The sequence below is a fragment of the Nerophis ophidion genome, linkage group LG08 (assembly GCF_033978795.1).
Source record: "Nerophis ophidion isolate RoL-2023_Sa linkage group LG08, RoL_Noph_v1.0, whole genome shotgun sequence".
NCBI classification, from domain to species: Eukaryota; Metazoa; Chordata; class Actinopteri; order Syngnathiformes; family Syngnathidae; genus Nerophis; species Nerophis ophidion.
Genome location: NC_084618.1, coordinates 1778562 through 1801838, shown reverse-complemented (window position 1 = coordinate 1801838; position 23277 = coordinate 1778562). Strand labels below are relative to the sequence as shown.

General features: G+C 39.8%; 1 protein-coding gene across 2 annotated transcripts in view; it reads right to left on the bottom strand.

Annotated features, from left to right (window-relative positions):
* Window positions 1-23277, bottom strand: part of LOC133557183 (CDP-diacylglycerol--glycerol-3-phosphate 3-phosphatidyltransferase, mitochondrial) — a 60320-nt gene that overhangs the window by 14081 nt on the left and 22962 nt on the right. For both annotated transcript variants that reach the window (XR_009807718.1, XM_061907450.1), the window contains exons 6-8: window positions 21465-21643; window positions 6663-6847; window positions 6126-6417 (exon numbers count right to left, since the gene is read on the bottom strand). Coding sequence is in view for 1 of the 2 variants with exons in the window: in XM_061907450.1 (XP_061763434.1) it covers window positions 6126-6417; window positions 6663-6847; window positions 21465-21643 (656 nt within the window). In the remaining variant the exon portion in view is untranslated. The remainder of the gene's footprint in view (window positions 1-6125; window positions 6418-6662; window positions 6848-21464; window positions 21644-23277) is intronic.

Genomic DNA, 23277 nt, shown 5'->3' with positions numbered 1-23277 from the left:
AAAAATAATAGTGATACCGTTTTTTGTAAAAAAAAAAAAAAAGTGTAGATTTTATCATACAATTTTTACCATGAAAATAACAGTTGTACGGTTTTTCCATTTACAGTTGTACGGTTTTTCTGAAAAAATAAAAAAAAATGGCCGTAGTTTTCCCATTTATCGCAACGCACTGTAAAAAATGTATCCCGCTTTTTATATAACAAAAAAAAAACAATCTTAAAATTTGCAGTAAAAAACTGGCACCTCAGTCGCCAAAATTTTTACGTGAAAATAACATTGAGACTATTTTACTACTTAAAGTTAGCGCAGTGTAAATAAAACACTGGGCAATTTTACGGGAATAACTTGGCAGCTAAGGTGACAGAATTTTACCATACAAAATAACAGTGATTCATTAAAAAATAAACATTTAAAAAAATAATGATAAAAAATGGCAGTGGCACCATTTTTTTTATTTTTAAGTAATGCACTGTAAAAACAACGCCAGCAGATTTTAATGTGAAAACAATAGTGATACCGTTTTTTGTAAAAAAAAAAAAGTGTAGATTTTAACATACAATTTTTACCATGAAAATAACGGACGGTTTTTCCATTTACAGTACTGCACTGTAAAAAACAACCTTAAATTCTACAGTAAAAAAACTTGTAGCTCAGTCGCCCAAAATTTTATGGGAAAATAACATTGATACTGTTTTACTATTTACAGTAATGCGCACTGTAAATAAAAAAAACTGCGCAATTTTATGGGAAAAATTGGGCAGCTAGGTTGACTGAATTTTACCATAAAAAATAACTGTGGAACCCTTGTTTTTATTTGAAATAATGCAATGTAAAAACAACGCCTGCATATTTTAATGTAAAAATAACAGTGATACCGTTTTTTGTAAAAAAATAAATTTAAAAAAGTGTAGATTTTAACATACACTTTTTACCATAAAAATAACAGTTGTACAGTTTTTCTAAAAAAAATAAATAAATGTAAATGCAAAGTTTACCGTCAATAAAGTTTTTTCATTTATCGCAACGCACTGTAAAAAAAGTGATCCCGCTTTTTGTATAAAAAAACAATCCTAAATTTTGCAGCAAAAAACTGGCAGCTCAGTCGCCAAAATGTTTACGTGAAAATAACATTGAGACTGTTTTACTACTTAAAGTTATGCGTAGTGTAAATAAAACACTGGGCAATTTTACGGGAAAAATTTGGCAGCTAGATTGACTGAATTTTACCATAAAAAATAACAGTGATTCATTTAAAAAAATTCCTTTTTTTTTTTTTTAAATAATAAAAAAATAGCAGTGGTACCATTTTTTTTATTTAAAGTAATTCACTGTAAAAACAACACCTGCAGATTTTAATGTCAAAATAACAGTGATACTGTTTTATGAAAAAAAAAAGTGTAGATTTTATCATACAATTTTTACCCAGAAAATAACAGTTGTACGGTTTTTCCAATTACAATACTGCACTGTAAAAAACAACCTTAAATTTTATAGTAAAAAAACTTGCAGCTCAGCCGCCAAAATTTTTACGTAAAAATAACAGTAGTACTGTTTTTCTATTAAGAGTAATGCACTGTAAAACGACGAGTGCAGATTTTAACGTAAAAATAACAGTGATACCGTTTTTCCTAAAAACGAGTGCAGATTTTAACATAAAACTGGAAGGTTAATCAACGTAATTTTACCATTAAAATAACAGTTATATGTTTTTTCTATTTGCAATACGGCATTGTAAAAAACAACATCCTTAAATGTTACAGTAAAAAACTGTCACCAAAAATATAACATGAAAATAACAGTGGAACTGTTTCACCATTTATGCAGCTTAACAAAAAAAACGGCGTAAATTTTGTAGTAAAAATTTGGCAGCCAAGTCAACTGAATTATATCCTAAAAAATAACCATGGTACTAATTCTTCATTTACAGCAATGCACTTTAAAAACGACCGCATATTTTACAGCAAAAATTGGCGGCTCAGTCGCCAAAATTTTTACGTAAAAATAACAGTAGTACTGTTTTTCTATTAAGAGTAATGCACTGTAAAAACGACGACTGCAGATTTTAACGTAAAAAAAAAAACAGTGAAAACTTTTTTTCGTAAAAACGAGTGTAGATTTTAACATAAAACTGGCAGGTTGGTGACCGGAACTTTTAGCATTAAAATAACAGTTGTACTGTTTTTCCATTTACAGTATTGCACTGTAAAAAACAACAACCTTAAATTTTATGGCAAAAAACTGGCAGCTATGTCGCAAAACTTTTTACACGAAAATGACAGTGGTACTGTTTTACCATTTACAGTTTATAAAAAAAAAAAATAAAAGCGTACATTTTGTGGTAAAAATTTGGCAGCTCAGTCGTGTGAATTTTACCATAAAAATACAACATTGGTAGCAATTCTTCATTTACAGCAATGCACTGTAAAAAAACCGCAGCATATTTTACAGTAAAATTTACTGTTTTTCTATTTAGAGTAATGCTGTAAAGACGACTGTAGATTTTATCGTAAAAATAACAGTGATAGCGTTTTTCTTAAAAAAAATTTGTGTAGATTTTAACATAAAACTGGCAGCTCAGTCGCCAAAATTTTTACGGGAAAATAACAGTGGTACTGTTTTACCATTTACAGTTTATGCACTGTAAAAACAATCAGAGATTACAGGAAAAAATGCAACTTTTTTGCCGATATTTACCTAAAAAATAACAGTGGTGTTGTTTTTTAATTTATAAAAATGCACAGTAAAAAGATTGCATATTTTAACGTAGAAATAACAGTAATACCGCTTTTTGTATCAACGAGTGAAGGTTACTGGCAGGTTAGTCACCAGAATTTTACCGTAGGAATAAAAGTGATACTCTTCTTCCATTAATGCATTATAAAAAAAAACAAGCGAAAATTTTACGCAAAAAAAAAAAAAAAAAAAGGACAGCTCAGTCACCGGAATTTTATCGTAGAAATAACAGGGGTACCGTTTTCCCATTTACAGTAAACCACAATAGATTTTTTACAGAAAAAGATTGCAGCTCAGTTGCCAGAATTTTTACATACAAGTAACATTATCATCATTATTCAACTGCGATGAGGTGGCGACTTGTCCAGGGTGTACCCCGCCTTTCGGCCGATTGTAGCTGAGATAGGCACCAGGGAATAAGCGGTAGAAAATGGATTGATGGATGGATAATTTTTCAATTTACAGTAATGCATTTTAAAAACAAGCATACGTTTTAGGGTAAAAAAACTGAATTTTACCGTGAAAATAACAGAGGTGGGTTTTCCCACATACAGTAAAACACTGTCAAAAACAACAACCCTGGATTTTACGGAAAAAAACCGGCAGCTTAGTCACCAGAATTTTCCATGAACCTCTCAAAGGCCTTAGTGGCCACATGCGTGGACAGCACCTTTTAGCTCTTATTTCCAAAATCGTGTACACTACTGAATTGGGGTCTTATGGCCACTTATGTGGACACTTATACTGCCATCTAGTGGTGTCAGAAGAGTATAACATACAATTGAATTTGGGGGGAAAAAATGTAAAAATAAGAATTAGCATGTCACTAAACATGAAGTACACATTTGTGTACTTATGGACCAAGTACATCATATCAAAAGATGATTCTTTTTTTTTTACTCTAATTAGGGTCCAGTAAGCCCAAGTAGCAAAGAGAAATAAAAAAAAAGCATGTAAACAAACCGCTCGGGCCTTAAGAGGATCAATTAAAATTGGTACCCTTTGCCCATTGACCGTATTTCCTTGAATTGCCGCAGGGTATATAGTATGCGCCTGCCTTGAATTACTGCCGGGTCAAACTCGCTTCGCAAATTAATTAGCGCATGCTTAGTATTACCGCCGGGTCAAACTCGTGACGTCACGAGTGACACTTCCCCTGTCATCATTTTCAAAATGGAGGAGGCTGATTTCAATCATTTGAAATCGCATAAAGGGAAGAAGATTAAGAGCTATTCAGTAGGATTTAAGGTCCAAGCTTACATCACACTCAAATTTTTACTGCATGCCTTTGGTTAGCGCAGGAGTGAGAAGAGGTTTTAAATTAATTAGCACCCCGGCGGCAATTCAAGGAAATACGGTACTTAAAAAAAAAAACATAAAAGGGAACATTATCACAATTTCAGAAGGGTTAAAACCAATGAAAATCAGTTCCCAGTGGCTTATTTTATTTTTCAAAGTTTTTTTCAAAATGTTACCTATCATAGAATATCCCGAAAAAGGCTTTAAAGTGCCTGATTTTCACTATCTTTAAATCCATAGTCCATTTTCCTGTGATGTCATTTAGTGATGCCAACATGGCGGCTAGCACAGCAAGATATAGCGACATTAGCTCAGATTCAGACTCGGATTTCAGCGGCTTAAGCGATTCAACAGATTACGCATGTATTGAAACAGATGGTTGGAGTATGGAGGCAGATAGCGAAAACGAAATTGAAGAAGAAACTGAAGCTATTGAGCGAATAGCTATTGATTGTCGCAGGATATCTATACATCTCTGTGCCATGTCTGCCTTAGCATCGCCGGTAAAATGTGCAGACAAAACGATCGGGAATTTCGCATCTTGTGACACTGGAGCAACTTAAATCCGTCGATTGGTAAGTGTTTGTTTGTCATTAAATGTGGGTGGAGGGAAAGGCTGGATGCAAATATAGCTACAAATATACATACAGCTAGCCTAAATAGCATGATAGTATCGATTAGCTGGCAGTCATGCCGTGGCCAAATATGTCTGATTTACACATAAGTCAATAATATCAACAAAACTCACTCTTGTGATTTCGTTGATTTTATTGTTGGAAATGCATCTGCAGGATATCCATACATCTCTGTGCAATTTCTCCCTTAGCATCGCGGGTAAAATGTGCAGACCAAATGATTGGGACATTCGCATCTTGTGACACTGGAGCAACTTAAATCCGTCGATTGGTAAGTGTTTGTTTGGCATTAAATGTGGGTGGAGGGAAAGGCTGGATGCAAATATAGCTACAAATGTACATACAGCTAGCCTAAATAGCATGTTAGCATCGATTAGCCGGCAGTCATGCCGTGGCCAAATATGTCTGATTAACACATAAGTCAATAACATCAACAAAACTCACCTTTGTGATTTTGTTGACTTTATCGTTGCAAATGCATTTGCAGGTTATCCATACATCTCTGTGCCATGTCTGCCTTAGCACCGCCGGTCAAATGTGGAGACCAAACGATCGGGACTTTCGCATCTTGTGACACTGGAGCTACTTAAATCCGTCGATTGGTAAGTGTTTGTTTGGCATTAAACGTGGGTGGAGGGAAAGGCTGGATGCAAATATAGCTACAAATGCACATACAGCTAGCCTAAATCGCATGTTAGCATCGATTAGCTGGCAGTCATGCCGTGACCAAATATGTCTGATTAACACATAAGTCAATAACATCAACAAAACTCACCTTGGTGATTTTGTTGACTTTATCGTTGGAAATGCATCTGCAGGTTATCCATACATCTCTGTGCCATGTCTGTCTTAGCATCACCGGTAAAATGTGTGGACCAAACGATCGGGACTTTCGCATCTTGTGACACTGGAGCTACTTAAATCCGTCGATTAGTAAGTGTTTGTTTGGCATTAAATGTGGGTGGAGGGAAAGGCTGGATGCAAATATAGCTACAAATGCACATACAGCTAGCCTAAATAGCATGTTAGCATCGATTAGCATGCCGTGCTAATCGATGCACACTCCACGTAAGTCCATTTGAATCCGTCCCTGATGGTGTTGTTACAACCTCCGACAACACACCGACCAGGCATGATGTGTCCAAGGTACGGAAAACAGTCAAAAAAACAGAAAATAACAGAGCTGATTTGACTCGATGTTTATAATGTGTTTGAGAAAATGGCGGATTGACTCTATATGTGACGTCACAACGCTCCGAGAACAAATAGAAAGGCGTTTAATTCGCCAAAATTCACCCATTTAGAGTTCGGAAATCGGTTAAAAAAACATATGGTCTTTTTTCTGCACCATCAAGGTATATATTGATGCTTACATAAGTCTGCTGATAATGTTCCCCTTCAAGTTCTGGCGGGTTGATGCAGTTTTTACAGCGCACAGCAAGAGCAAGAAAAAGGCACCTTTGGCATGGAAGGTCCACTGTGGCCTGTGGTACTCGTGCAGGTGGACCCGGTCCCGCTGGCCCAGGCGGCACACCCGCTCGTAGAACTGCCCGGCGATGTGCGTGTAGGCGTCGGGGATGGCGCCCGCCACGCCTTTGGCCCCGAAGAAGCCGTTGACCTCCGGGGAGGCGGTGAGGATGTGGTAGCGGGCGCCGCCCCCCAGCACCAGGCGCATGTACGCCCGGGTCAGGTTGAAGTAGCCCGACGTCAGGAAGACGCTGGAGTCCGGAGCTGCGTCGCTCAGCAGGCGCTGGATAAAAGGGAGACATTTCTTTTTTTTTATATTCCAATGTTTCTAACGACAGAATCAATGCTTTATCTGCTCCACAGGAATACTAGAGGACCACTTCACTCCGACTCTGTGCCCAGAAAAAGTGACTAAGAGGGACTGACTAAGAGGGACTCAAATATTCCTCCAAGCAGTTTTTTTTATTAGTCATCTTTAGTCCAATGAGTCACATGTTTAAAATGGTGCCGGCTGCTGCTAACGCCCACCTGAGTGACCCGCTCGTCCACCTGGATGCCCAGAGGCTTCATCTGGACCAGGGGGAAGACCCAAGTGTCCTCCTCCCTCTCCTCCTCTTCAGAGAGCTGGCCGAGCAGCTGTTGGCGCACCTGGGCGGCGTCCACCACCTCCATGATGCGCCTGCTCGCCACGGCAGAGAAGTCCCGCCTGTCGCCTGGTTGCCGTGGAGATCCAGACAAGAAAAAGGGAGACAGGTGCGTTTGTCAATCCAGGGCATAAAAAATAACATTGTAGACAGTTATTATATACTTTAAAGTCCTACTGAAAGCCACTACTAGCGACCACGCAGTCTGATAGTTTATATATCAATGATGAAATATTAACATTGCAACACATTTGGTTTACTAAATTGCAATTTTAAATTTCGCGCAAAGTGTCCTGTTGAAAACGTCAGTATGATGACGCGTGCGCGTGACGTCTCAGGTTGTAGCGGACATTTTTTTCCAGCCCGATCCCAGCTATAAGTAGTCTGCTTTAATCTCATAATTACACAGTATTCTGGACATCTGTGTTGCTGAATCTTTTGCAATTTGTTCAATTAATAATGGAGACGTCAAAGAAGAAAGACGTAGGTGGGAAGCGGTGTATTGCAGCTGCCTTTAGCAACACAAACACAGCCGGTGTTTCATTGTTTACATTCCCGGAGGTGAAGCTTTATTATGGAACAGAGCGGTCAAGCGGCAGGTTTCGGTGAGAAAATTGAGGTAATAAGTCGGCTCTTATCGTAGACATGAGCGGAGCTTGCGTCGTTCCTCGTCGTGCACCTGTCAAAGAGGCAGCTGCGTGGCTTCCCTCAGAGACACTGGCGGTCACCACACCCCTCCGACTTTCAGGTACGACCATATAATCTCACTACAACACTAGTAACACAATAAGCAGATAAGGGATTTTCCAGAATGATCCTAGTAAATGTGTCTAATAACCTCTGAATCGCTCCCACTGCCCTTTTTTTTCTTTATTATTCACTCCAACTTTCCTCATCCACAAATCTTTCACCCTCGCTCAAATTAATGGGACAATCGTCGCTTTCTCGGTCCGAATTGCTCTTGCTGTTGTTGGTCCTGATTGTAAACGATGTGAGGAGCTCCACAACCCGTGACATCACACACACATCGTCTGCTACTTCCGCTACAGGCAAGGCTTTTTTATTAGCGACCAAAAGTTGCGAACTTTATCGTGGATGTTCTCTACTAAATCCTTTCAGCAAAAATATGGCAATATCACAAAATGATGAAGTATGACACATAGAATGGAGCTGCTATCCCCGTTTAAAAACCAACATCTCATTTCAGTAGGCCTTTAATTTTAAATAAAACTCCATGTTATAAAAATGTAATACATATTTTTAAAATTAGTGTAGAAATAATGATTAATCTAAATTTAAATTGTTTTTCTTAGAACTTTACACATTAAATATAAAAAAAGTTGTTTTAGTTAGTTACTCTTTAATGGATGCTAAAATCACATTTTACAGAAAAAACTGCACTTTTTATTTTTATTCTGCTATCGTTCACAATCCTGTTATTTGTTGTGCATTCTAAATCATAAATAAACATCAAAAGTCAGCTAACAATGGGGCCAATGGAAGTCGCTCTAGTCCGCCTACAAGGCCGTCGAAAAAACATCCAAACACCTCCATCGACGTTTAATATACATTCTGTAAGTATACCGTACTGTATATGTCCTGAAGTAATATTCACGACAACATTAAATATAATCAAAGTTGCCATGGAGATCCAGACAAGAAAAAGGGAGACAGGCGCGTTTATAAATCCAGGGCATAAAAACACATTGTACACAATTATATACTTTTACACTTAAATAAGATTTCATGTTATTAATAATTCAATAATCATTTTGAAATAATTACAATTGTGTATAAATACTGATTAATCTAAATTTAAATGTATTTCTGAGAACTTTAGACATTAAATGTAAAAAAAAAAAGTTGTTTTTAGTTATTTTTACATGGATGGTCCTATTAAGTTTTGATAAAATCCCATTTTACAGAAAAAAATGCACAAAAAAAAAAGTTGACTAATAATAATACATTTTATTTGTAAAAAGCACTTTACATTGAGTAAACAACTTCAAAGTGCTACAGTGTATAAATTATATATATATATATATATATATATATATATATATATACAGTGAGAACAAAAAGTATTTGATCCCATGCTGAATTTGTTGGTTTGCCCACTAATAAAGACATGATCATTCTATACTTTTAATGGTAGATGTATTTAAACATGGTGAGATAGAATATCAAAACAAAAATCCAGAAAATAACTTTCAAGAATATATTTTAATTCATTTGTATTTCATTGAGGGAAATAAGTATTTGATCCCTCCAGACAAAAGCAGTTAATACTTGGTGGCAAAGCCTTTGTTTGCAAGCACAGCGGTAAGACGTTTGTGGTAGTTAACCACAAGGTTAGCACACATTTGGACCACTCTTCTTTGCAGATCCTCTCCAGATCATTCAGGTTGGTGGGCTGTCGCTTGGCAACTCGGACCTTCAGCTCCCTCCATAGATTTTCAATAGGATTGAGGTCCGGAGACTGGCTGGGCCACTCCATGACCTTAATATGGTTCTTCTTGAGCCACTCCTTTGTTGCCTTTGCTGTATGCTTTGGATGGTTGTCATGTTGGAAGACCCAACCACGGCCCATTTTCAGCTTTCTGGCAGAGGGGAGGAGCTTGTCCCTCAAGACTGCACGGTACATGGCTCCATCCATCTTCCCACTGATGCGGTGTAGTAGCCCTGTGCCCTTGGCAGAGAAACACCCCCAAAACAATGCTTCCACCTCCATGCTTGATGGTGGCCACAGTGTTCTTTGGGTCATAGGCAGCATTTTTCTTTCTCCACACACGACGTGTAGAGTTTAGGCCAAATAGTTCAATTTTGGTCTCGTCTGACCATAGAACTGCAGGATTTTAACCCATTCCGTGGCAAAGTGTTGCCAACTGTTTTCCTGGTGACTGTGGTCCCAGCTGCCTTGAGGTCATTCACTAACTCCTGCTGAGTGCTTGCAGGACCATTTCTCACAGTTCTCATGATAATTGCAACCCCACCAGGTGAAATCTTCTGTGGAGCACCAGATCCAGGTCTGTTGATGGTCATGTTATACTTTTTAATTTTCTAACAATTGCACCAATGGTTGTTACTTTGATTCCCAGCATCTTGCTAATGTTTTTGTAGCCCATTCCAGATTTGTGCAGGTCAACAATCCTGTCTCTGAGGTCCTGAGAGAGTTCTTTTGTCTTACCCATGTTGGAGAGCTTGGAATCTGTCTGAGTCTCTGATCGGGTGTCTTTTATAAAGGTGATTAGTTAGAACAGGTGTCTTCAATTCAGTCTTCAATTCCCAAGTTGATTGGGAGTGTCTAACTGCTCTGTGAAAGCCAGAAATCCTAATGCACACTAGGGGATCAAATACTTTTTTCCCTCAATGAAATACAAATCAATTAAAATATATTCCTTAAAGTTATTTTCTGGATTTTCTTTTTGATATTCTATCTCACCATGTTTAAATACATCTACCATTAAAAGTATAGAATGATCATGTCAAAATCAGCAAGGGATCAAATACTTTTTACTCCAACTGTATATATAATAAAATAAATACAAATAAAAACTCCAACAGCCTAATAGCTAGAATTAGTAGGCATATATCTAAAAAGTTTTTTTTGTTTTTTTTTAAAGAAGGGTTTTTTAGGCCTTTTTTAAAAGCCTCCACAGTCTGTGGTGCCCTCAGGTGGTCAGGGAGAGCAATCCACAGACTGGGAGCGGTGGTGCAAAAAGCCCGGTCTCCCATTGTTTGTAGCTTTGTCCTCGGAGGTTGGAGGAGGTTAGCCTGTCCGGAGCGGAGGTCTCGTATGGAGGAGTTGGGGGTGAGTAGTTCTTTGAGGTAGAGGGGGGCATTCGGCCTATCGTTCACAATCCTACAACACCCTCTAAAAACATCCAAACACCTCCATTGACGTTTAATATACATTCTGTAAGTATACCATATAGGTCATGTGGTAAAATTCACGACAACATTAAAGGCCTACTGAAATGAGATGTTCTTATTTAAAGGGGATAGCAGCTCCATTCTATGTGTCATACTTCATCATTTTGCCATATTGCCATATTTTTGCTGAAAGGATTTAGTAGAGAACATCCACAATAAAGTTCGCAACTTTTGGTCGCTAATAAAAAAGCCTTGCCTGTACCGGAAGTAGCAGACGATGTGCGCGTGATGTCACGGGTTGTGGAGCTCCTCACATCTGAACATTGTTTACAATCATGGCCACCAGCAGCTAGAGCGATTCGGACCAAGAAAGCGATGATTTCCCCATTAATTTGAGCGAGGATGAAAGGTTTGTCGATGAGGAAAGTGAGAGTGAAGGACTAGAGAAAAAAAAAAAAGACGAGGGCAGTGGGAGCGATTCAGATGTTATTAGACACATTTACTAGGATAATTCTGGAAAATCCCTTATCTGCTTATTGTGTTACTAGTGTTTTAGTGAGATTAAAAGGTCGTACTTGAAAGTCGGAGGGCTATGGCGACCGCCAGTGTCTTCGATGGAAGCCACGTTTCTCGACGAAGCAAGGCAGCCGGGCTGAGATTTAATTTTTTCCCCTCCTCCACAGTGTAAGCATCCGACGGTCGGGGCCGGCCGTTGGGAAGAGGCAAGAAAATCCGCAGCTGCAGGAGGCGAGGCACCACGCAAGCTCTCCGCTCATAACTACGGTAAGAACTGACTAAATACCACCATTTTCTCACCGAAACCTGCCGGCTGACGTGGTAGGGAACCATGTTCGCTTGACCGCTCTGTTCCATGTAAAACTTCACCATCAGCTTTCGGAAATGTAAACAAGGAAACAAGTAAACACCGGCTGTGTTTGTGTTGCTAAAGGCGGCCGCAATACACCGCTTCCCACCTACAGCTTTCTTCTTTGACGTCTCCATTACCTACTCAGTGGCCTAGTATGTAGAGTGTCCGCCCTGAGATCGGTAGGTCGTGAGTTCAAATCCCGGCCGAGTCATACCAAAGACTATAAAAATGGCAGCCATTACCTCCCTGCTTGCCACTCAGCATTAAGGCTTGGAATTGGGGGTTAAATCACCATAAATGATTCCGGGGCGTGGCACCGCTGCTGCTCACTGCTCCCCTCACCTCCCAGGGGGTGAACAAGGGTGATGGGTCAAATGCAGAGAATAATTTCACCACACCTAGTGTGTGTGTGTGTGTGACAATCATTGCTACTTTCACTTCATTAATTGAACAAATTGCAACAGATTCAGCAACACAGATGTCCAGAATACTGTGGAATTATGCGATTAAAGCAGACGACTCATAGCTAGGATCGGTGCTGGATCAAAATGTCCTCTACAATCCGTGAAGTCACGCGCAAGCATCATCATACCGCGACGTTTTCAACAGGATACTTCGCGCAAAATTTAAAATTGCAATTTAGTAAACTAAAGCGGCCGTATTGTCATGTGTTGCAATGTTAATATTTCATCATTGATATATAAACTATCAGACTGCGTGGTCGCTAGTAGTGGCTTTCAGTAGGACTTTAAATATAATCAAAGTTGCCAGGGAGATCCAGACAAGAAAAAGGGAGACAAGTGCGTTTCTCAATCCAGGAAATGAAAACATTGTAGACCAGGGGTGTCGAACTCAAATACAGAGTGGGCCAAAATTCTAAAGTGAACAAAGCCGCGGGCCAAAGTTGAACAAATGAACCTTTTAATAGGGACCCAAACAAGTTTTGCATTGAATATTGAACAAGCAAGGCTTATATAACTTTATAGTGACATGCAAAATCCAGTTTTGTTGGTAGCGGGGGTGTATATTGTGGTGTCATTGAAGAGTTGGTGCTGCAAGGGGTTCTGGGTATTTGTTCTGTTGTGTTATGGTGCGTATGTTCTCCCTGTCATTCTTGTTTTGTGTGGGTTCACAGTGTGGTGTAACAGTGTTAGAGTTGTTTATACGGCCACCCTCAGTGTGACCTGTATGGCTGCTGACTAAGTATGCCTTGCATTCACTTGTGTGTGTGTAGAAGCCGCATTTAATTACGTGACTGGGTCGGCACGCTGTTTGTATGGAGGAAAAGCGGACGTGACGACAGGTTGTAGATCAGGAGTGTCAAAGTCAAATACAGAGTGGGCCAAGATTTAACAAATTAACTTTTTAATAGGGACTTAAACAAGTTTTGCATTGAATATTGAACGAGCAAGGCTTGTATAACTTTATAGTGACATGCAAAATCCAGTTTCAAATAATAATAATAATAATAATAAAAAAATATCAATGGTATATTAAATAAAATGTAAATAAAAAAATTGAATGCCTCTTTCCTATTTGCAGCCTTCTGAGGTAAATATCAACATTAACCTGGCAGGGTTTGGTGGTAGCGGGGGTGTATATTGTAGCATCCCGGAAGAGTTAGTGCTGCAAGGGTTTCTGGGTATTTGTTCTGTTGTGTTTATGTTTGGTTACGGTGCGGATGTTCTCCCTAAATGTGGTTGTCATTCTTGTTTGGTGTGGGTTCACAGTGTGGCGCATATTTGTAACAGTGTTAAAGTTGTTTATACAGCCACCCTCAGTGTGACCTGTATGGCGGTTGACCAAGTATGCCTTGCATTCACTTGTTTGTGTGTAAAGTCCACATATATTATGTGAGTGGGCCGGCACAATGTTTGTGTGGAGGAAAAGTGGACAGGACGACAGGTTTCTCATAGTCATCATTGTCACCGACGTCCCACTGGGTGTGAGTTTTCCTTGCCCTTATGTGGGCCTACCGAGGATGTCGTAGTGGTTTGTGCAGCCCTTTGAGACACTAGTGATTTAGGGCTATATAAGTAAACATTGATTGATTGATTGATTGTAGAGGAGGTTGAATGCAGTGCCTTTAAGGCACGTCCCCAATGATGTTGTTTGGGTGGAAATCGACAGAAATTCGGGAGAATGGTTACCCCGGGTGATTTTCAGCAAGGGCACTGAAATTCGGGAGTCTCCCGGGAAAATCGGGAGGGTTGGTAAGTATGAGTATTAGTGGTGAATGTGGTGTTATAATACCGGCGGGCCAGCTCTAATGTTAATTTGATATTACCTCAAGGGCCAAATTAAATTACACAGTGGGCCAAATTTGGCCTGCGGGCCAGAGTTTGACACCCATGCTGTAGAGGATGCTAAAAGCAGTACCTTTAAAGGGGAACATTATCAGCAGACCTATGTAAGTGTCAATATATACCTTGATGGTGCAGAAAAAAGACCAGCTATTTTTTCAACCGATTTCCGAACTCTAAATGGGTGAATTTTGGCAAATTAAACGCCATTCTGTTTATCGCTCTGGAAGCGATGACGTCAGAATGTGACGTCGCCGAGGTAACACACCCACCATTTTCATTTTCAACACATTACAAACACCGGGTCTCAGCTCTGTTATTTTCCGTTTTTTGGACTATTTTTTGGAACCTTGGAGACATCATGCCTCGTGGGTGTGTTGTCGGAGGGTGTAACAACACTAACAGGGAGGGATTCAAGTTGCACCACTGGCCCCAAGATGCCAAAGTGTCTGCCGCCAGACCCCCATTGAATGTGCCAGAGTGTCTCCACATTTGACCGGCGGTGCTAAAGCAGACATGGCACAGAGATGTATGGATAACCTGCAGATGCATTTGCAACAATATTACGTTTCCTTCCACCCACATTTAATGCGAAACAAACTCTTACCAATCGATGGATTTAAGTTGCTCCAGTGTCAAAAGATGCGAAAGTCCTGATCGTTTGGTCCGCACATTTTACCGGCGATGCTAACGCAGCTATTCGGCCATGCTATGGCTATGAATAGCGTCAATAGCTATTCGCTCAATAGCTTCAGTTTCTTCTTCAATACTTTCATACTCCAACCATCTGTTTCAATACATGCGTAATCTGTTGAATCGCTTAAGTCGCTGAAATCCAAGTTTGAATCCCAGCTAATGTCGCTATATCTTGCTGTGGTATTCCCATTGTTTGTTTACATTGGCAGCACTGTGTGACGTCACAGGGAAATGGCCAGTGTCTTCGCAGAGAGAAAAAATTAGGCACTTTAAAGCTTTATTTAGGGATATTCCGAAACCGGAATTTTTTTTTTTAAAACTTCAAAAAATACAACAAGCCACTAGGAACTGATCTTTATTGTTTTTAACCCTTTTGAAATTGTGATAATGTTCCCCTTTAAAAAGTCGAAATTGAAGATGAACTATGTTTTAAAATTTAATTTTCTTTTTTTTTTTCCTGTTTTCTCCTCTTTTAAACCGTTCAATTAAGTGTTTTTTCATCATTTATTCTCTACAAAAAAAACGTCATTAGAAGGAAAAAAAACATACGATGGAAAGACAGACAGAAATACCCTTTTTTTCAAAAAATATTTATCTGTTTCTAAATATATATTTTTGGGGAGAAATCATTAAGATGATCAGTGTTTCCACAAAGATAAATATCATTAGTTATTAATAATAACAGAGTTAAAGGTAAATTGAGCAAATTGGCTATTTCTGGCAATTTATTTAAGTGTGTATCAAACTGGTAGCCCTTGGCATGAATCAGTGCCCAAGAAGCTAATGTCGCTATATCTTGCTGTGGTATTCCCATTGTTTGTTTACATTGGCAGCACTGTGTGACGTCACAGGGAAATGGCCAGTGTCTTCGCAGAGAGCCAAAATAAGGCACTTTAAAGCTTGGCGCAGTGGGAGAATGGCCGTGCGCAACCCGAGGGTCACTGGTTCAATCCCCACCTAGTACCAACCTCGTCACGTCCGTTGTGTCCTGAGCAAGACACTTCACCCTTGCTCCTGATGGGTGCTGGTTAGCGCCTTGCATGGCAGCTCCCTCCATCAGTGTGTGAATGTGTGTGTGAATGTGGAAGTAGTGTCAAAGCACTTTGAGTACCTTGAAGGTAGAAAAGCGCTATACAAGTACAACCCATTTATCATTTATTTATTTAAGGATATTCCGAGACCGGAATTTTTTTTTTTTTAAACTTCAAAAAAATACAACAAGCCACTTGGAACTGATTTTTATTGTTTTTAACCCTTTTGTGAATTTTCTGTGAATTACATTTTATATAGCGCTTTTCTCCAGTGACTCAAAGCGCTTTACATAGTGACACCCAATATCTAAGTTCCATTTAAAGCAGTGTGGGTGGCACTGGGAGCAGGTGGGTAAAGTGTCTTGCCCAAGGACAAAACGGCAGTAACTAGGATGGCGGAAGCGGGAATCGAACCTGGAACCCTCAAGTTGCTGGCACGGCCACTCTACCAACCGAGCTATTTTTGAAATTGTGATAATGTTCCCCTTTAAGGCACGCCCCCAATATTGTTGTCCGGGTGGAAATTCTGGAGAATGGTTGCCCCCGGGAGATTTTCGGGGAGGGGGACACTGAAATTCGGGATTCTCCCGGAAAAATCGTGAGGTTTGGCAAGTATGAGAATTAGCGTTGAATGCGGTGATACAGCGGCACTGCCACTGTACAATACCGGGGGCCAGCTCTAATGTTCATTTATTATTGCCTCTAGGGTCAAATGAAATTACACGGCGGGCCAGAGTTTGACAGCCATGTTGTAGAAAATGATATACTTTTATATCATTCTCATAACTCCTCATGATGGAGTCTATTCAGCTCAGGCTTGTATGGCCTATGAATTAACTTATCTCCACAACCTGACTGACAACAAATGTGACAGCTCAACTACCTGTATCATGTCCATAATTACACCCGGTTATTTTAGATGACATATGCCCGTTTATGAATGAGCTGCGTGGGCGTGTGTGTGTGTTCCGAGGGCATATCATCTTGCACAATGATTGGGACTATTTCTGGCGTACGTTTCCGCAGTCTGGCAGACATGATGTCATTCACTCCTCAAACCGGCATCCTGGAAGGCTACAGCACGCGCGTTACTGTTACACAGTTAAGTGTGTGTGTGTGTGTGTGTGTGTGTGTGTGTGTGTGTGTGTGTGTGTGTGTGTGTGTGTGTGTGGGCAATAAGTAAACCCAACTTGTTCGCATTTAACATGAAACTCAAAAAGGGTAGGCATAGCTCGGTTGGTAGAGTGGCCGTGCCAGCAACTTGAGGGTTCCAGGTTCGATTCCCGCTTCCGCCATCCTAGTCACTGCCGTTGGGTCCTTGGGCAAGACACTTTACCCACCTGCTCCCAGTGCCACCCACACTGGTTAAAAGGCCTACTGAAATGAGATGTTCTTATTTAAACGGGGATAGCAGCTCCATTCTATGTGTCATACTTCATCATTTCGTGAAATTGCCGTATTTTTGCTGAAAGGATTTAATAGAGAACATCAACGATAAAGTTTGCAACTTTTGGTCGCTAATAAAAAAGCCTTGCCTGTACCGGAAGTAGCAGACGATGTGCGCGTGACGTCACGGCTTGTGGAGCTCCTCACATCTGAACATTGTTTACAATCATGGCCACCAGCAGCTAGAGCGATGTGGACCAAAAAAGCAACAATTTCTCCATTAATTTGAGCTAGGATGAAAGATTTGTGGATGAGGAAAGTGAGAGTGAAGGACTAGGGGAAAAAAAAAAGAGGGCAGTGTGAGCGATTCAGATATTAGACACATTTACTAGGATAATTCTGGAAAATCCCTTATCTGCTTATTATGTTACTAGTGTTTTAGTGAGATTATATGGTCTTACCTGTACAACCTGAAAGTCGGAGGGGTGTGGCCATGGGTGTGGTGACCGCCAGTGTCTCCGAGTGGAGCCACGTTTCTCGACGAGGCGAAGGCAGCCAGTCGAGCTGAGATTTTTTATTTTTTTCCTTCTTTCTCCACGGTGGAAGTATCCGACGGTAGACTAAAATTTGAACAATTTGACCCCTTTTGTTTTTTTAAAGGCCTACTGAAATGAGATGTTCTTATTTAAACGGGGATAGCAGGTCCATTCTATGTGTCATACTTATAATAATAATAATGGATTAGATTTATATCGCGCTTTTCTATTGTTATATACTCAAAGCGCTCACAGAGAAGTGGGAACCCATCATTCATTCACACGATGGTGGTGGTAAGCTACATCTGTAACCACAGCTGCCCTGGGGTAGACTGACAGAAGCGTGGCTGCCAGTTTGCACCTACGGCCCCTCCCACCACCACCTATCATTCATTCATCATTCATTCACCAGTGTGAGCGGCACCGGGGGCAAAGGTGAAGTGTCCTGCCCAAGGACACAACGGCAGCGTCTTGGATGTCAATAGGTGGGAAGCGAACCTGCAACCCTCAGGTTTCTGGCACGGCCGCTCTACCCACTACGCCATGCCGCCCCGATATTGGCATATTTTTGCTGAAAGGATTTAGTAGAGAACATCCACGATAAAGTTGACAACTTTTGGTGGCTAATAAAAAAGCCTTGCCTGTAGCGGAAGTAGCAGACGATGTGTGCGTGACGTCACAGGTTGTGGAGCTCCTCACATCTGGACATTGTTTACAATCAGCAGCAAGAGCGATTCGGACCGAGAAAGCGACGATTTCTCCATTAATTTCAGCAAGAATGAAAGATTCGTGGATGAGGAAAGTGAGAGTGAAGGACTAGAAAAAAAAAAAAAAAGGACAAGAGGGCAGTGGGAGCAATTCAGATCGCTGTGGCCGCCGTGGGGGTGGCAGGACCACTTGGCCAGACCCAACCGCAACAAGGGATAGAGCTATACCGCTTTGAACCCGACGCTGATGGTGACACTCAGGAGGACGAGCGCTGCTGAAGTAGCACACGACATAGATCGCCCTCAGAATACAGAATGGTAAAATGTTTTTTATTTATACACATAGTACACCGTACTTTGTGTGTGTGGATCAGTCCAACCGTGTTCGCTTGACATCTCTGTTCCATAGTAAAGCTTGACTGTCATCTTTCGGGAATGTAAACATTGAAACATCGGCTGTGTTTGTGTTGCTAAAGGCGGCCGCAATACACCGCTTCCCACATACAGCTTTCTTCTTTGATGTCTCCATTGTCCATTGAACAAATTGCAAAAGATTCAGCAACACAGATGTCCAGAATACTGTGGAATTTTGCGATGAAAACAGACGATTAATAGCTGGCCACGATGCTAGTACAAAATGTCCTCTACAATCCGTGACGTCACGCGTCATCATTCCGCGACGTTTTAGCAGGATACTTCCGCGCAAAATTTAAAATTGCAATTTAGTAAACTAAAGCGGCCGTATTGTCATGTGTTGCAATGTTAATATTTCATCATTGATATATAAACTATCAGACTGCTTGGTGGCTAGTAGTGGCTTTCAGTAGGACTTTAATGTAACTTAGATATTGGGTGTCACTATGTAAAGCGCTTTGAGTCACTGGAGAAAAGCGCTATATAAATATAATTCACTTCACTTCACATGTTGGAATGTGTGATGCCGCACAAATGAAGGAATGAACTCCCGGAAAAAACTGAAATTCTGGGACTTTTGGAAATTTGTTAAGGGAATGCCCGCAATTCCCGAATAGGCTGAACAGTTTGAAGTTGGAAGAGTTTGAATCGGATGAAAAATGTGGAAGGTAGAGCGCGACAAAATCTGAAGAAGAAGTGGAATAATAAAAAACATGAGTGTGAGTGCTTTGGAGCATTCACACAATAATAATAATAATAATAATAATAATAACAATGATAGGTGATTAAAGTCCTACTGAAAGCCACTACTAGCGACCACGCAGTCTGATAGTTTATATATCAATGATGAAATATTAACATTGCAACACATGACAATACGGCCGCTTTACTTTACTAAATTGACATTTTAAATTTCCTGCAAAGTGTCCTGTTGAAAACTTCGCGGTATGATGACACATATGATGACACGTATTTAGACACGTATGATGACACCTATGATGACACGTGCGCGTGACGTCACCGGTGGTAGCGGACATGTTCTCCCAGCACCGATCACGGCTAAAGGTAGTCTGTTTTTAATCGCATAATTACACGATATTCTGGACATCTGTGTTGCTGAATCTTTTGCCATTTGTTCAATTAATAATGGAGACGTCAAAGAAGAAAGATGTAGGTGGGAAGCGGTGTATTGCAGCCGGCTGTAGCAACACAAACACAGCCGGTGTTTCCTTGTTTGTTGTGACGCTTTACTAGGAAACAGAGCGGTCAAGCAAACATGATTCCCTACCACATGTCAACCGGCAGGTTTCGGGGAGAAAATTGTGGTAATAAGTCGGCTCTTGCCGTAAACATGAGCGGAGCTTGTGTTTCTCCTGCAGCTGTCAAAGAGGCAGCTGCGACTTTCTTGGCTCCTCCGTGGCTTCCCCTCAGAGACACTGGCGGTCACCACACCCCTCCAACTTTCAAGTATGACTTTATAATCTCACTAAAACACTAGTAACACAATAAGCAGATATGGGATTTTCCAGAATTACCCTAGTAAATGTGTCTAATAACATCTGAATCGCCCTCGTCTTTTTTTTTTCTTCTAGTCCTTCACTCTCACTATCCTCATCCACGAATCTTTCATCCTCGCTCAAATTAATGGGGAAATTGTCGCTTTCTCGGTCCGAATCGCTCTCGCTGCAGGTGGCCATGATTGTAAACAATGTTCAGATGCGAGGAGCTCCACAACCCGTGACGTCACACGCACATCATCTGCTACTTCCGCTACAGGCAAGGCTCTTTTATTAGCGACCAAAAGTTGCAAACTTTATCTTGGATGTTCTCTACTAAATCCTTTCAGCAAAAACAGGGTATCTGCAGGTTTCAGCAAGTCAAATTTAAGACTTTTTAAGACCTTTTTAATGCCACCTTGAATGAAATTTAAGACCGAAAAAAATTATAAAAAATCTATATATATAAGCGATGGTTGGGGATCCCATTGTACTACAACCTCAATGACAATCAGTCAAGTTTACTTTTTGTATGTTTATTAATAAATAAACTGATAAGCACCACTCTGCCAAACAGCTTATCAAAAATTTTGAGGGATCCAAAAACCTTGACATCCAAAACAAACAAACCAACACCAACACCAGTAAAAACATAACAGAGGTGAGGGTAAAAATAAATTACATTTGGTCAATAATAGTGCAAAAGAGTATAATAACATCAACAACAAAACACTGAACACACACTCAAATGAGCCTCAGTTGAGCTTCAGCTGGCTGTTTTCATTCACGAGTTCTGCCTCGATTTTTTATCAGCTCACTCATTTTTTCTTTGTATCTCTCGAAGAGATACAAAGAAAAAATGAGTGAGCTGAAATCACTCACTTTTACTCAAAGACGTGCCCCGAAAAAAAAAAAAAAAAACTGGCCCGACAATTTAAGACCATTGAGTACTGAATTTAAGACCATTTTAGGAATTTCTAATAAATGTAATACTTTTTAAGGCCTTAATTTTAGATACATGAATTTAAGACTTTTTAAGGATCCCTAAAAAATATGGCAATATCACAGAATGATGAAGTATGACACATAAAAATGGAGCTGCTATCCCCGTTTGAATAAGAACATCTCATTTCAGTAGGCCTTTAAGGTTTTTATTCCAAATACTTTTTTTTTTTTTAAATCGATACTCAAAAATTATGTCACGATGTACAATTGGAAAAATTAAAATTTGCGATTTGGATGTCATTTGATTTAGTCTAGCGCTCCCATTTTTTTAAAAGCAATTTTTATGCTAGGAAAATGCTTAATTTAGGAGCAAAATTATGCTTTCATCATTTTTAAATATAGCAAAAAAAGTAAACCCTGCGATGTGGTACCTTTGTACGGGTGCACCATGCCCTCCTGCACGGTGACAGAGTCGTCGGGCTGAAGCTGCAGGGAAGCGTCTCCGACGGCATCCACCAGCTCCGAGAAGAAATCGGCCAGCTCGGGGCAGTTCTCCAGCAGGAAGTAGCGGTCCTGTCTGTTGGTGAAGTAGGAGTCGCTCAGGTTGGCCCTGCACAAACCACAACAGGGTCCATCAAAGGTGTGGCGAGGTGGAACACTCACTTCTAGACCACACCTGGGCAAATTAAGGCCCGGGGGCCGCATGCATCCCGTTTAAACATTCCTAAATATTTTTTTTAGATCTTTAAGATGGAAACTGTCGCTGCCATTATGATGTGCACTCATGTTTTATAATTACTGTAAGTCGAACTATACCAAGTATTTCAATGCTTGGAATCTGCGCTTTTGCACGATATACTAGTTACTGTGGTCATCTAATTAGTTACTATGGTCATCTAGTTACTATGGTCATCTAATTAGTTACTGTGGTCATCTAATTAGTTACTATGGTCATCTAGTTACTATGGTCATCTAATTAGTTACTGTGGTCATCTATTTAGTTACTATGGTCATCTAATTAGTTACTATGGTCATCTAATTAGTTACTATGGTCACCTATTTAGTTACTATTGTCATCTAATTAGTTACTATGGTCATCTAATTAGTTACTATGGTCATCTAATTAGTTACTATGGTCATCTAATTAGTTACTATGGTCACCTATTTAGTTACTATTGTCATCTAATTAGTTACTATGGTCATCTATTTAGTTACTATGGTCATCTATTTAGTTACTATGGTCATCTAATTAGTTACTATGGTCATCTAATTAGTTACTATGGTCATCTAATTAGTTACTATGGTCATCTAATTAGTTACTATGGTCATCTAGGTCACATCAGCTCAGACGAGGCATCAAGTAGTGTTTCCACAGAGTGCTTCCAGAAGGGCCAGCCTGAAATTTGAGTGTTAGGGACAGACATGGAAGGAGATTTTTTACGACAAAGTTCTAAAACTTAGTGATGTATCAGTTCTATCATATCGCAGGTGTTTTTTTTTTACCCTTCGCGTTTATATTTCGCTGCGTTTGTTGCATTTTTGTTGTGTTTCGCTTCATTGTCGTCAATATTCAGTGTTTTATCGTTTATAGTTAACATTGTAAATCCCACATTCTTTATTTTCATGTACATTCTGGGTGTCTCATTCAGTAAAAAAAAAAAAAAAATTGAATTCCATTCTGTTTTTAAGGCGGTCTGTCATACGTTTCTACTAGGAGTTTGAGAAAAAATCGATTCGAATGTGAATCGCGATTCTCACGTTGTGCGATTCAGAATGGATTCTCATTTTTTATAAAAATCTTTTTTTTTTTTTGTTTTTTATCAATCCAACGAACCATTACACAGCAATACCATAACAATGCAATCCAATTCCAAAACCAAACCTGACCCAGCAACACTCAGAACTGCAATAAACAGAACAATTGAGAGGAGACACAAACACCACACACAACAAACCAAAAGTAGTGAAACAAAAATGAATATTATCAACAACAGTATCAATATTAGTTATCATTTCCGCATAGCAGTGATTAAAAATCCCTCATTGACATTATCATTAGACATTTATAAAAATAATCAAAAAGAACAATAGTGTCACAGTGGCTTACACTTGCATGGCATCTCATAAGCTGGACAACACACTGTGTCCAATGTTTTCACAAAGATAAAATAAGTCCTATTTTTGGTTCGTTTAATAGTTAAAACAAATTTACATTATTGCAATCAGTTGATAAAACATTGTCCT